The 15,557-nt window shown below is 40.4% G+C and overlaps 1 protein-coding gene across 2 annotated transcripts in view; it reads left to right on the top strand.

Annotated features, from left to right (window-relative positions):
* TTC1 (tetratricopeptide repeat domain 1) overlaps positions 1–15,557 on the top strand; it is a 45,250-nt gene that overhangs the window by 22,621 nt on the left and 7,072 nt on the right. For both annotated transcript variants that reach the window (XM_044230375.1, XM_044230365.1), the window contains exons 4-7: positions 1,823–1,935; positions 7,354–7,390; positions 10,468–10,616; positions 13,755–13,809. In XM_044230375.1, the coding sequence (XP_044086310.1) occupies positions 1,823–1,935; positions 7,354–7,390; positions 10,468–10,616; positions 13,755–13,809 (354 nt within the window). The remainder of the gene's footprint in view (positions 1–1,822; positions 1,936–7,353; positions 7,391–10,467; positions 10,617–13,754; positions 13,810–15,557) is intronic.

Below are 15,557 nucleotides of genomic sequence, written 5' to 3'. Positions count from 1 at the left end.
GACTTTTCAGCTGATGCTTTGGAAAACTAATCTGGGACATTAAGAGGCTGGCTGTTTCTTTGATGTAAAAGCAGGGTCCCCCTTCCTCACTTGCAACAGTGCTGTGAAAACTGGCCCAGTGGTTCTAGCATGGCCTGGAAAGTGTTTTGCTTGTACTTTAGTCTTTCGTGTGCCTTTTTCTTTGGCTGCCTTAAGTAGAGAGATGTTCTGCTTGTCCTTCTGTGTTTCTTATATTTGCTTAAGAATAATTAGTGTTCATTCAGTTAATTTGTGGGAACTATTTGATCTTATAATAACCTTCTATCACAGGGATGCCTGGGTGGCTCAGTTGGTTAAGCCGCAGCCTTCAGCTGAGGTCATGATTCCAGGGTCCTGGGATCGAGTTCCACATCGGGCTCCTTGCTCGGCAGGGAGCCTGCTTCTCTCGCTGCCTCTGCCTGCCTCTCTGCCTGCTTGTGTGTACTCTCTCTCTCTCTCTCTCTCTCTGGCAAATAAATAAAATCTTAAAAAATAATAATAATAACCTTCTATCACATATGTAAAGTGTATATGCTTTAGAAACATATCAGAACTGGGATGTCTAGGTGACTCAGTAGGTTAAGCCTCTGCCTTTGGCTCAGGTCACAATCCCAGGGTCCTGGGATGGAGCCCTGCAGCAGGGCTCCTTGCTCAGCCGGAAGCCTGCTTCTTTCTCTGTCTCCCATTCCCCACTACTTGTCTTTCTCTCTAACAAATAAATAAAATCTTTTTTTTTTTTTAAGATTTTATTTATTTATTTGACACAGAGATCACAAGTAGGCAGAGAGGCAGAGAGAGAGGGAGAAGCAGGCTCCCCACAGAGCAGAGAGCCCGATGTGGGGCTCTATCCCAGGACCCTGGGATAATGACCTGAGCTGAAGGCAGAGGCTTTAACCCAGTGAGCCACCCAGGCGCCCCAAATAAAATCTTTTTTAAAAAAAAGAAATGCATATCAAAATGCATATGCTTGGGGCACCTGGGTGGCTCACCTGGGTGGCTCAGTGGGTTAAGCCTCTGCCTTCAGCTCAGGTCATGATCTCAGGGTTCTAGAATCGAGCCCCAAGTCGGGCTCTTTGCTCGTGGGGAACCTGCTTCCCCCCCCCCCCGCCTACTAGTGATTTCTCTCTCTGTCAAATAAATAAATAAAATCTTTTTTAAAAATGCATATGCTTTAGAAAACTAGAAGTAGTAACATTATCCCCTACTTTTTAGATTTAAAATTTTTTTCATTATATCTGGTTTAGCAATCATAACTTTTTTTTTCCTAAGTACTAATGGTTCTGATTTTGAAAGCTTATCTCTTCGTATTTTAGTGTTAAATATTTCAGACCTGAGAAAGGCATGAACAGGCAATTTTCTTTTAGTACCCCGACCATAATTCTGTGAATGACAGTGAGTAAATAAATTTATCACCATTTTCTCTTTTAAGGTCTGTAGCCAACTACTGATTTTTACATTGTTGCTCTTAGCTCCATAAAATGTGTCTCCAGACATTTTAAGGAAGCAGTTTTGGCCAGCTTGATTGCATGAAAGCATCTCTTTAATGAAAATATGTACATAGATTTTTTGTCTTTATCCCAAACCATTAATCCCAGATCTTAGTCTCTTTCATCTGTCCAGTTCTCTGATCCCCTTTCATTATTTCTTACTAAATTGATAAGCCAAATAAAAGTTAAACATACAGAACATTCTACTTGAGACCTTTGTTCTATGAATGGAAAGTTATGCATTCTGAGATACTATCAAATACAGTAATACCAGGAATAAAATCATAATGACCTCTCATCTTTTACCTTATCCTCAGATTATATAGAAGCTGAGAGTTCTTATAGTCAAGCCCTTCAGATGTGCCCATCCTGCTTCCAGAAAGACAGGTCTATTTTGTTTTCAAATAGAGCTGCTGCAAGGATGAAACAGGTATGTGTCTTTGACCTTTTCTTTTTAAGAAGCACATGAACTTGGAGTGTTTTCATAGGATAGATTCTGTTTCAAATTAGCAGAGGGGCTGTGACTCTTTGATCTCAGGGTTGTGAGTCTGAGCCCCATGTTGGGTATAGTGATTAGTTAAAAATAAAATCTTTTTAAAAAAGAAAAGGGGCTTAAAGTTGCTGCCTCCGTTTTCCTGCACATGTATTTCCCTGATGTAAAGGGCATAGGGAAGATAGGAAAGTATTTTGAAAAAACCTGAGTCAGATTATTGCTAACATTCCTTATGAGAGTGGCTGATTGAACACCTTCATGGCGAAAGGCTGACAAAGTCTCCACCAAACTAGGACAGGTTAATGAAGCAAAAAGCCAAGTAGTGCATGTCCTAGAAGAGCTACAGCTGCTTAATTTAGGTCTCTGGAATTCTCAATAAAGACTCAAAGGGAGAAGGAAACCGATGAAAACTCTGGACTTGGGGGTGCCTGGGTGGCTCAGTCGTTAAGTGTCTGCCTTCAGCTTGGGTCATGATCCTGGAGTCCTAGAGTCCTGGGGTCTATCCCTGAATCGGGCTCCCTGCTCAGCTGGAAACCTGCTGCTCCCTCTCCCACTCCCCCACCTATGATCCCTCTTTCCCTGGGTCTTTCTCTGTCAAATAAATAAATAAACAAAATCTTCTCCCAAAAAATAAATAAATAAATAAATAAACAAAACTCTGGACTTGAAATGCTTATTGCTAGGATTCTGATTCTCTGCCAAAAGTGTGGACACAGGGCGTCTGGGTGGCTCAGTGGCTTAAGCCACTGCCTTCGGCTCAGGTCATGATCTCAGGGTCCTGGGATCGAGTCCCACATCGGGCTCTCTGCTCAGCAGGAAACCTGTTTCCCTCTCTCTCTCTCTCTCTCTGCCTGCCTCTCCATCTACTTGTGATCTCTCTCTGTCAAATAATAAAATCTTAAAAAAAAAAAAAAAAAAAAAGTGTGGCCACAGGGAGAAATGTCCAACAGTTGGGATGAGAGGTGCCCCTAAATGTAAAATAGGTGTCAGGAAAAGTTCAAGAGCATTTTATATTTCTTTTTTTTTTTTAAGATTTTATTTTATTTATTTGAGAGAGAGAGACAGTGAGAGAGAGCATGAGCGAGGAGAAGGTCAGAGGGAGAAGCAGACTCCCCATGGAGCTGGGAGCCTGATGTGGGACTCGATCCCGGGACTCCAGGATCACGCCCTGAGCCGGAGGCAGTCGTTTAACCAACTGTGCCACCCAGGCGTCCCGCATTTTATATTTCTAAAGGATTGAGAACCGAGTTAATGAAGGCAAATGTTCAGGTGTACTGTTTTTGTACAACATTGGTACTAAAAGTTAGCGACCTAAATGGCTCAGCTGGTTAAGTGTCTACCTTGGGCTCCGGTCATGATCTCAGGGTCCTGGTGTCACAGGATCACAGGGTTCTTGTCTCACGGAGTCGAAGAATGAATCCACGGACACAGAAGGGCGAAGTGGAAGTTCATTAAGTGAATGGGAGAGCAGAAAGCACAGAAGAAGCTCTCTAGAGGTAGAGAGGTCTTGATAGGGCCTCACTGAGGGCTTTAGTGGCAGTCTTTTATTGAGAACCGACTGGGAAGCTTGTAGCCTTGAGCTTCTCGAGACGCCTTGATTTGAGCATGGACTACTGATAACAGCCTTAATGACTTAATTCCTTGAGGTTTGGCCATTTTCTGTGATAGTGTAGCCCCCAAAGAAAAGTACTCCCTAACACCTGAGGCCAGGTAGTCTATTTCCTTATCTCTTGTTCACTCTGGTTTAGCACTTCTGCCTGCCAAGAATAGTGTCAGAGCCCAGCCAAGGGCCCCTACTTCTCCCTGCCTATACCTTAACCCTGTCCTTATTTACTGGGATTGAGCACCACATTGGCTCCCAGCTCATTTGGGAGCCTGCTTCCCCTCTGCTGCGCCCACCCTCCCTCCTTCTGTGCTCGCCTGTAGGCACTCTCTCCCTCTCTCAAATAGATAAAATATTTTTTAAAAAATAAAATAAAAGTTAGATTTGTTGCTGATTTGTCTGCTGTTCCTATTTAGTCAACATGTCAATTTAAGTGGATTGAAATGATGTGAAATTTTGGCAGGGGGTGGGGTGGAAACCATTTGTTTAAATATGGCTATTTATATCCAAAGCACAAAGAAGAGATTATTTAGCATACCTTTAAGCAACCACAAAGCAAGGTCACGATTGGGTTAAATTTTTTTTTATTGTTTGTATCAGGTATTTATTATGTCACTTTTCTCTTGTTGCCTGAAATTCTCTACAGCCTCTACCAAAGTCATTTTTGATGACCAGGTTTTTTTTTTGTTTGTTTGTTTGTTTTTGTTTTTTTTTTTTTAAAGGGGTGGGATAGGGAATACTTGAATGACTGCACATCAGGAAAGGGTTTGTGTTTTGTTTTTTGGTTCTTTTTGTATGCTTTATTATTGGATTCAGTTTCTAAGGTGAAGTATTTTTAGAGTGATTCATATTGAATGGGAGAAGAAATAATTATCTAGAGTATACAAACAGACATTTTTGTTAGAAGAAATAATACAGGGGCGCTTGGGTGGCTCAGTTGGTTAAGCATCTGCCTTCGGCTCAAGACATGAACCCAGGAACCTGAGTTCAATGCCCACTCTGTGGGGAGCCTGCTTCTCCCTCTCCCTCTGCCATTCCCCCCTTCCACACTTGCTCTCTCTGTCAAATAAGTGCAGTCTTTTAAAAAATAAAATAAGATGCTTGTTTTAAGTTTACATAGAACAATTTTCATTAATATATTCTACCACTGATCGGAATTCACACTTAGCTAGAAAAAATCTTTTTTGCTTTTGCTTCTTAGAGATACCTTGTCACATTCTCAGATTGGAAACTAATTATGAAATAAGATCAGGGATGTCTTCGATTTGAGGAAAAGGCCATTTGGCGCCTGAGATTTGGGATTCTTTGTTTCCATGGTTGCTAAGTTATTGATACTGCTTAGGTTGAGCTAGCATAATCGACCAGTTCTTAAGTTAGGAAAATGTGTATGGTCTTGCTGGTCTTTTGTCTGTCACATCTGAGGAGAACTCAGAAGAAGTTGTTTTATGACTATTTCCTATTTCCTATATGAAGGATAGGTTTGTTGGTGCATGTTTTGTTTTATTCTTTTAAATTGTACTCTTAATATTTTAAGAAGATTCTATAATTAGAGACATGAGTACTTTCAGGATTAATGCACTAAAGTGATTTAAGGAGCATATTCTGAGGCTTTCAAGAAGTGGTGGGTTAACTGCTTTAAGAAGAATTTCTGAAGGCGCATTTGCAGGCTCAGCATCCCTGACTGAGTGACCCTGACCAAGCTTTACATTTCACATCTGGGAAGAAAAGGCAAACTGGAGTTAAGGTAGAGTTTCAGCTCCAAGCCAGGCTACACAAGAGCAGACAAAGCCCTAAAAGTTTAGGCCCAAAGTTTTGTGTACATTATGGTATGTGTATCTTATATAAGTTATGAAAGGGTGGAAAATAGGTTCTGATTTTTTTTATACACGGCCCTTTGGAGACTACCACTCTTAGCTGCAAATAACGCCTGAGGGCGACTGTGACTGCAAAGGATTCTGTGGTAAAATACCATAATTACTTGATCTGCGGAAGCTGATTATTGATAAGCTGCACTACAACTTAGTGGTCTCTTAAGGGCCCAGAGAATACCAGCCCAAGTATACACAGAAGTTGTAAACATTTACTCCTATTCTAAAGACTTTAAATTGTGAAATTGTGTGTCCTAGATTTATAGGAGTCGGTAAATTGAGAAAATACTGACTTACCCGAAGTTATACAGATTTCTTTACCATAGGACTTCATAGAGCTTGTAATATGTGAATTTTTAATGATGAACGTTGGAAGAGATATACTGTAGTTAGTGCCTCGCAGATGACTCTGGAAACTTTTTTGTTATGGGTAAAATAAAATTTATTTGGTACAAATAAAAAACCTTTTTTATTTGTTATGACCTAAAATTCACCATTTTAACCATTTTAAGCTATATGTTTCAGTACCATTACGTATGTTCACAGTATTCAGCCATTTACCACTGTCTAGTTCCAGAACTTTTCCATGGCCCCAGAAAGAGACCCTCTACCCATTAGGTAGTCTCTCCCCATCCTGGAATTTTGATTGAAGTCTGAAACTCAGTTTGATAGACATTGTTCTAAAGTATTGTGCAAAATATTTAGTATTTTCTATAGTAGCCATTATGGGAGTGTTGAACGTTTATTCCTTTTTTTTTTTTAAGATTTACTTATTAGTGTGTGTGCACACTTTTGAGAGGGGATGGGGCAGAGGGAGAGAGAATCTCAAGCAGATTTCCTGCTGAGCATAAAGCCCAATGCAGGACTCAACCTCATGACCCTGAGATCATGACCTGAACCAAAGTCAAGAGTTGGATGCTCAGCCCACTGAGCCCTAGGCTCCTTCCCTATTGAACATTTATTTGAATTAACATTTCTGTAATACTGTAGAAAACTTCTAATTTGGGGAAAATAGACACTTTAGAGCTTGAGGGGCTAAATAGCAGGTCAGTGTCAGAACTGGAATTACAGTCTAGTTCTTTAGATGTCCATCATTGTTCTCACTGTGCCTTGCTTCTAGATTCAGTGAGGTAAATTAGATATCTTATTTTGTGAAATGTTTTGTATTTTTGTTTCACCAGTGGCTAAATTAAGATTTATAACCAAGGGCTGCCTGGGTGGCTCAGTCAGTTAAGCATCCATCTCTTGATTTCAGCTCAGGTCATAATCTCAGAGTCCAGGGTTGGAGCCCTGCCTTTGGCTCTAAGCTGAGCGTCAGAGTCTGCTGGAGATTATCTTCCTCTCCCTCTGCTCCTGCCCCTACTTCTCTCTTTCTCTCTCAAATTAATAAATAAAATCTTAAAAAAAAAAAAATTTGTAACCAAGACTAATGACAAGCCACACTGTGTGTCTATAATGAACCATCTGTATGCTTTCTGGAAGATACCATCCTGGGTGTGATAACATAACAGCTTAGCCAGAGAGGAGAGTTATGAACAGTTACTCATATTCACTCATTTGCCCTGCTTATTGATCATAACTTTCTCTCAGTATCAGCATTCTAATGTGAAGTACCTTACAATATAATAGGTCAATTCCAACAGTCTTTAAAGATGTTAGGAAGAAACAACTTGAATAATTTGTTGCTAGGAGGCTTGCACATCAGAGCTGTCACTATTTTGAATTTAAGCTTACTGTAAATAACGTGCATGTTTCCATGTGATTTCTTTGAAGAGCATTGTGCATCTCCATAAGCAGTTATTAATGGTCAGCTTATGTCATTGAGCCTTTGAGCCATTAAGATTGAACTAGAGTGTCACATATTAATGTTATATTTCCTTTTAGGACAAGAAAGAGATGGCCATCAGTGACTGCAACAAAGGTACAACTTTTTAGTCTTGTTACATGTTATATAAAAGAGCATTACCTCAGCTGGACAAATAGTCAGGTGTGTGTAGTTGACCCTTAAACTGCATGGATCTGCATATACATGGCTTTTTTTTTCCCAATAAATACAGTAAAGAACCCGAAATGTATTTTCTCTTACGATTTTCTTTTCTCTAGTTTCCATTACTGTAAGAGTACAGTATATAAGACATAGAACATACATTGTACATATTAATCAACTGTTTATTGCTGGTAGGGCTTGAGGTCAACAGTCAGCTATATTAGCAGTTAAGTTTTGAAGTAGTCAAAAGGTATATGGATTTTTGGCTGTGTGAGGGTTGGGGTCAGCGCCCCTCGTTGTCCAAGGGTCAACTGCATATGTGTATACCCTCGCTCTGGGACCTTTAAAGAAGCTTTTATAGTTAAGCCTTCTTAGAGGTGCTGTATAGTAGTCATCTTAGCATAAACACGCATGTGAACGGATAGTTCTGTCAATGTATCCTATATTAGTAAGTATGTGAAGAAAAATTCAAAGCTGCCTTGGCAACAGAAGCCTGTGGAACAGAGTTCACTTCCTGTTAGTGTCTAAATTACTTTCTTTGGGGATTGAAATTGAGGATCTTAGGTGATACTAGGGCATCTATATCTGTGTGTTCATAGAAAGGGGGTTAGCTGTGGTGAGGGGCAGCTTCTGTTACGGAATTGGTACTCCCCTCACATGCAGTAATGCTTCCAGACCCACTTGCCATCATTTGAATTACCTTTTCAGGTTCCACACAGTGAACTGAGACTTTGCTCTCTGATACCTGAATTCTATTACGGTCTTTTCATCCCACTAACTTATAGAGATGCTCCCAGCCGTAGGATCTCTGGGTTTTGGTTGGTTGGTTGGTTTGGGTTTTTATCCAGAATTTTGCAGATAGCCCAGACTGTCTTTCCTTTCTGACCAGCTTGGTTTGGAGAACACACATAATCACCTTTCTTTATATCTTACTCTTGAGTTTCTAGGAAATTACTAGTTTTTAGAATTTTTTTTTCAGTCTTCCATCGTTTGGATAATACTTTCTGAGAGAATTCAAGAGTTAGTAGGTACTTTGTATGTTATCTAGTCCTACTTATGCTCGGCATGAATTCCTGTTCTTTTTTTTTTCTTTAATTAATCACCTTCTCTGTTGGCTTTCTTTCTTTTTACTTGGTATTTCTTGATATCTGAATGAAACTGCTAGTACCTTTGAATCTAGCAAAGTTCTTTTTACCTATTATATGTTGGCTGGAACTAATTCTGTTCCATGCAAACTCGACATCTCAAGATTCTTGGATGTCTGGTAAGCATTATAGATTTAAGGTATCTAGAACAGACTGGAACCTCCCCAGTCTACTCACCCACATACCCATAAACAACTTGCAGTTAGGCTTTTTTTCATTCTTATAAATGGCATTACCACCCATTCACTTGCTTATTCTCTTTTTTTTCATTCCACATAGTTAAATTAATTGTAAGTCCTGTGGGGTCTAATTCAAAGACATGTACTTAATCTGGCTTTTTCTCTCCCTCTCCACAATGCCCAGCTTAGCCAGCATTCTCTGTCATCTGGACTACTACAGTAGGCTGTCAGCTTCCTCACTGCTTTCATTCTTGGCCTCCACACTGCAGCCAGGGGGAGAAGTCCTTTAAAACTGTAAATCAGATAATATCTCTAGTCTGCTTGAAACCATTCCAGTGGCTTCTCAGGAAAGCCACTGGAATGACTTTTTCTCTTAAGAAAAAGTGTAACTTCCTTCCTGGCCAACAAGGCCTCCATGATCTGGTCTTTGCTTGCATCACTAACATGCCAAGGTTGTCACTGTTTTGGAGCCTTTAGTCTTGTTGGTCCCTCTCCCTGGTATATTTCTCCTTTCAAATGGCTGGTCTCCTTCAGATACTGCCTTTTCATAGACTTTCACCACTGTCTGAAGTTACCTTATTTTCCCTTTCACTTGCATTTACTACCTTGTTTCATTTTTCTCTGTAGCACTGTGACTCTGAAATTACATACCTGTATGCTGTCTCCTCTTGCCCGCTAGAGTAGCTTAAAGCTTTGTGTGAAGGAGAACTTTGTCTTATTTACCACTATACTCCAGAGATACACTACATGAGATACAGATATTAGATACTAAAGAAATCATTACTGAAAACATATATGAATAAAAACTGAGTATATTACTTGAAGGAAAAAAAGTTATGGAGGCTTGACCTTGCTTTCTAACAGAAAAAGAAACAACTCAAAAGAGTAGGAGAAATGCAGTATAGTTGATCCAAAACGTGGGCTTGGATTTTTAGAAGGGCAGGCATTGCTGGATAAAGGAAAGGATATTAAGCATCAGTGACCTAAAGGTGTTGTAACAGAAGTCTGAAGGAACAGTGAGGGTTTAGCCAAAAATATAACCTTGGTAGTCAAGGCATAACCTCGGTTGTTGAGGCCTAGAAAAGAGAGAATGATAACAGAGTCTGCCACCAAACTCTTTTTTCCTTCGATTCTTTAATTTGTACTTTAAAATTCTCTCTCACTTTTCCACTGTGAACGTGGGTTCTGTGTTCTCGCCTATTCTGAACTAGACAAAGGGCAGGTATGTGAAAACAGGACTTCAGATGTAGACCGGGGTTTCATAAACTACAGCCAGCAAGCCAGATCCAGCCTGCCACCTGCTTATGGACAGGCCCCAAGCTGAAAATGGTTTTACATTTTTAAATGGTTGGAAATCAAAATATTTCGTGACATAGGAGAATTACATGAAATTCAAAGTTCAGTATCCATAAGCTAAGGTTTCTTGTAGCACAGCCATCTTTATTTACTTCTATATGGTCTGTGGTAGCAGGGTTGAGTAGTTGTGACAGAGATGGTCTGTCCTGCAAAATGGAAATTATGTATTGTCTTGCCCTTTACAGAGAAAGTGTGCCAGTGCCAGGTGTGGCCTTTGACAAATGACTTTTCCTTTTAGACCCTTGGAGGATGGTTAATAAAGAAACACAATATCGCTGGACACAAAGGCCCTTTTTCTTCATGGTAACAATGATTTCTTCTCTTTTTACAGCAATTCAGTTAAACCCCGGCTATATCAGGGCAATATTGAGGAGAGCGGAGTTGTATGAGAAAACGGACAAGCTAGATGAAGCCCTGGAGGACTATAAATCCATATTAGAAAAAGATCCATCCATACATCAAGCAAGAGAAGCTTGCATGGTAAACATGATTTTTAAAAAATATTTTTTGTTCTGTTCCCTGTGTTGCTACTCATTGAATCTTAAATAATCCTCTGGGACCAAACTACCTTCCCTTTCTATATTTTTAAGGGCGTACCAAATATATGGGAGACCTAACTTTGAAGTGGTGGTCACAGACCCTCTGTGACCATGTACCATTTAATCTCCATTCTTTAAGTATTAACTGTGTAAACCTTTAATCCATAGGGTTAACAAGAACTCAGTTTCATTGTTGGGCTACAGAAATCTTGTACAATTTTAGTCCAAAATGAGTCTGAATATTAGAGGTAATAAACTTCTGGTTTTCTGCCCATCCTTCTCAGTCACCAAGTTTCTATTTACTATCATATGGCCAGCATACTTCCAATTAAATTTATTCCAGATTAGCCTTCTTATCTTTATTAAAATTACTTTTGTCCATGACACTACAGATCCTCTTGGTTCTAATAAACATCATAATATTTTTATGTCACTTGTGAATTAGCTAAATGTTACTGATTTTCTCCCCCTTCAAAGTAACTGCAGGGGTGCTTGGATGTTGCAGTCGGCTGAGTGTCCAGCTCTTGGTGTCAGCTGGGATCATGATCTCAGGGTCTTGAGATAAGGCCCCACGCTGGGCTCCACAGGGAGTCTGCTTAAGATTCTTTCTCCCTCTGTCTCTGCCCCTCCCACTCGTACTCTCTCTCAAATAAATAAAGTCTTTTAAAAAAAATTTTTTTTTTAACTCTCCAGATCTGTGCCTCTAGTTTAGCAGTGCTCTTAATCTCTAACATGCACAGCAACATATATTCTAAAAGACATGCTACAGAATCGGATGTATAAGCATTATTGCCTCCCAAATAGTGGGTATTCAAATAAGTTTGGGAAACACGGGCTTCATGAAATAGGTTTCTTCATGCCAGACTTTTCAGAGAGCCATTAGGATGGAGAGGTCCATCATAAACGCCTGTGCACAGCAGAGATCGCAGGCCTCCAGCAGTGGGGAAAGGAAGCCACAAACCTGTTTTATTTAAGCCAGACTTTTGTTATATGTGGGGTTTTTTTGTTTTGTTTTGTTTTTTAAGATTTTATTCATTCATTTGACAGAGATCACAAGTAGGCAGAGAGGCAGGCAGAGAGAGGCGGGGAAGCAAGCTCCCTGCTGAGCAGAGAGCCCTGTGCGAGGCTCCATCCCAGGACACTGGGATCGTGACCTGAGTTGAAGACAGAGGCGCTTTTTTTTTTTTTTTAAATCCTCTTCCCTCCTTTAGCTCTTCATCCATGCCTCCCTGATTAAATCCTGTTGACCCCCAGATTTTAGTGGAGAGGTCTTGTCCTCAGGGAGATATTTCTGATGCCTCCCTGGTCCCTGGGTTTGGGTGACCTTGTTCTAAACCTTCAAGGGGCCCTATAATTTTTCTTTAAATAGCTTATTTATTGGTGTACCTTATTCACATTTATTTATGTGATTATTTGTCAGTACCTGAGGATTTTGTTCCCTGTTATATGCCCAGCACCACGTGTGGATTATAACAGTTTACTACAAATTGAGGAATGATGAATGAGCCCTCCAAGCCCCACGTAGTCTGACCCCTGCTTTCTTTCTGACCTCACTTCCACCACTTTACTCGCTCTCACTCTCTTAGAGCCCCACTGACCTGCTTGCTTTTCCCCAAACCTGGGAGGTATGCTCCTGTGTCCAAGCCTGTCTCAGTCTGCTTGGTCTGTTATAACAAAATAGCACGGACTACATGGCTTAAAGAACAGAAAGCGTCTCAGTTCCAGAGGCTGGAAGGGATGATCAAGGTTCCAGCAGGGTTTGCTGTTGGGTGATGCTTCTCTTCCTGGCTTATAGATGGTAGCTAGGTCCTCACATGGTCTTCCCTGTGAGGAGGGGAGGAGGAGCAGGAACCGAAACCAGCTATATTGGCATTCAGCTGGAACTCGTCACTTCATCACTGACCACACCACTCTCTATTGCCTGCCCAAACGAGGATTCCTTTCCTTATTTACATTTCCTGTCTGGCTGCTGAGAGTGTTTGAGCCCCTGCAACGCAGGATTTCCCACTCATTTCAGACCTGAGGAATGGTGACTGATCTGTCCTAGGTGATTTGGGTTTTGTTTTGCTTTGTTTTTACATTTGAGATGAATTCCTTCAATAATAACTGACCTTTTGTTTATCGAGAAGTGGAATAATGGTAGACAGACTGATTTGGATCATTAAAAGACATAAGCAGTTTGAAACCGGCTTTAATCCTTTATCTGACTTTTAATATCTCTGAATGGTGGTAGGATTGACTTTAATTTGAATGAGGAAGAGGAATAGTTCTTAAAATCTTAGCCAAACTCTTGGTAGCCTTTATTCTTGTCAACATTGGTTTTAAACTTCTGTAAGAGGGAGCCTTTTATATTGGTTGTTATGTGCATAAAGAATTTATCTTATTTTGAATCATTATAACTGGGTTGTTAAAACTAAAATTGCAGAGTACTTGTGGCCAATTACAGAGCTAAAAGCAGCTATATAAGACTCTAATTTAGATCATTGGTTTTCAAGTGGGATGATTTAGTTTCCGGGGAAATCGGCAGTGACTGGAATGGTACTCTGGGCATCTAGTGGCCCAGGGATGCTGTAAACCCCCTACTGCACAATAAAGAATGACCTAGTCCAGAATGTCAGTAGTGTCAAGACTGAAAAATCCTAGGTAGGCGATTCATTTAGAGATAGCCAATATTGATCCGACCACCTCTTAACAAATTAGATTATAGTAAGAAAGGACTTCAAGTTAAAGAATACAAGTCAGCCAAAAAATTTAAAATATGTAACCCGTAGTCCTACCACCTAAATACACCACTCTAAACATCTGGAATGCATTCTTTCAGAAATTTTTTTGTCTGTATATTTACCAGATTTTTATTGAGGTCCTCCTTGGGCCAGTGTGCCAAGAACTGGGAATATAACAGTGAGCCAAACAAAACTCCTGTGTTTGTGTAGCTCACCCACAAATACTTTTTTTTTCTGTATTTAATAGGATCTTAATATGTACATCATCTGATCTCTCACATTAAGCTTGTTTATCTAATTCAAAATAAAGCCAAATGATTTTTCATCAATCCTTGTTTCTCCTCTTTTCCCCTCAGAGATTACCTAAACAGATTGAAGAACGTAATGAAAGGCTAAAGGCAGAGATGTTAGGTAAGTTGGCTTCCCTTTCCCCATGATCCTAGTAGCTAGGAGGTGGGGTGAGGAACAGCAGGATTTGGTATTCACTGGAGGAGAATACAACAGTTAGAAATAGCTTTGGGAGGGGCACCTGGGTGGCTCAGTGGGTTAAGCCGCTGCCTTTGGCTCAGGTCATGATCTCAGGGTCCTGGGATCGAGCCCCACGTCGGGCTCTCTGCTTGGCGGGGAGCCTGCTTCCCTTCCTCTCTCTCTGCTGCCTCTCTGCCTACTTGTGATCTCTCTCTGTCAAATAAATAAATGAAATGTTAAAAAAAAAAAAAAGAAAAGAAAAAGCTTTGGGAGGGGCACCTGGGTGGCTCAGTGGGTTAAGCCTCTGCCTTCAGCCTTCAGCCTTCGGCCTGAGATTATGATCTCAGGGTCCTAGGATCGAGCCCCGCATCAGGCTCTCTGCTGGGTGGGGAGCCTGCTTCCCTCTCTCTCTGCCTGCCTCTCTGCCTACTTGTGATCTCTCTGTCAAATAAATAAATAAAATCTTTAAAAAAAAAAAAGAAGAAGAAGAAGTAGCTTTGGGGTCCATCATTTGTTGTGTGAACCTTACCATGGTGCTAGTGAGGTCTGAGCTTTGACTCCAGAAGGGTTAGAGTGGCTTAGAGAGGATGCCAGCTTTTGAAAAACAAAACTTCTATTTTGTTTTTCTTGAGAAATTTTTCTACATTCAGGAATACAAACGTGATTCAACCTGGGATCCCACTAACCTCTATTTCAAATCATGAGTTTCATGAAAACAGTTGGGTTTCTTCACTGAGTAAACAACTTTAGTTCTTAATTTCATTAGAATACAGAAACTGCAAGTCAAAATCATGTCAGAACCGACAGAATGTTTGTTTTGAAAATGGCATTGAGAGTTCCTTTAGTGTTTGGAGAAAGCAGCAATTAGGAGTAAATAGTGAGGGGACGGAAGACTGTGAGTGGAGTGCAGGGCAGATGAACTCATGGGTTAGTTTCGTATCTGACAAAGCATTTTATAGTTGGAATCAGAGAAGCCCTTCCATGAATAGTCTGCTTGACCAAGGGGAGTAAAAGTTCTTGGACAGAGACCTACCCAACATACTCTGCTCATACCCTGAGATATCCCTGCTCAAGATCTGTTTTGTGCTCTTCCTTATGAGTATTTTCTAAAATTACCATGTGAACTGAATTTAATATATTGCAATCACATGGTCCTAAAGGAAAAATCTTAAATTGAGGTTGGCTACTTAAGTCCTTTAGGCATTATATCCAGAGAAAGAGAACATATTTTTCAAAGGATCACTCTGCTAGCAGAGCTGATTGAGAAGCCATTAAACATAGACAGTCCACAACCTCTGGCCCTTGCTGAGAACTGTTTTTAGAGTTGGGGAGATGTCTGGAGCCCACCCCAGTTTTTCCAAAAGACACTCCCTAATTACATATTTAAATTTGACACCATGTTGGAGCAGAAAAATTATTTTGGAGGTGCTCTTTCTCAAAGAAGAGGGAAAAGAGCATTTTCTACCTATTCTAACAATGACTCTTTGTTCTAGAAAAAATATAGTATATGTACTTAGCTGTGTTTCATGCTGAGAGAGATGATGTCGGGGTGGCCGTGGTGGACTTGGAGAAGACCCATAGGCGTTGTTCTATGGGTCCATTTTTTTGAGCCAATATGAAACCCTAAAGGGATGGATATAAACTGAATCTTGCAGCCGTTGTCAATTCCAGATGGAATCAAAACTTCATTT

This window comes from Neovison vison, chromosome 1 (assembly GCF_020171115.1).
Source record: "Neovison vison isolate M4711 chromosome 1, ASM_NN_V1, whole genome shotgun sequence".
Lineage (NCBI taxonomy): Eukaryota > Metazoa > Chordata > Mammalia > Carnivora > Mustelidae > Neogale > Neogale vison.
The sequence above is the reverse complement of the archived record's forward strand: the minus strand, read 5'-3'. Positions and strand labels throughout refer to the sequence as shown.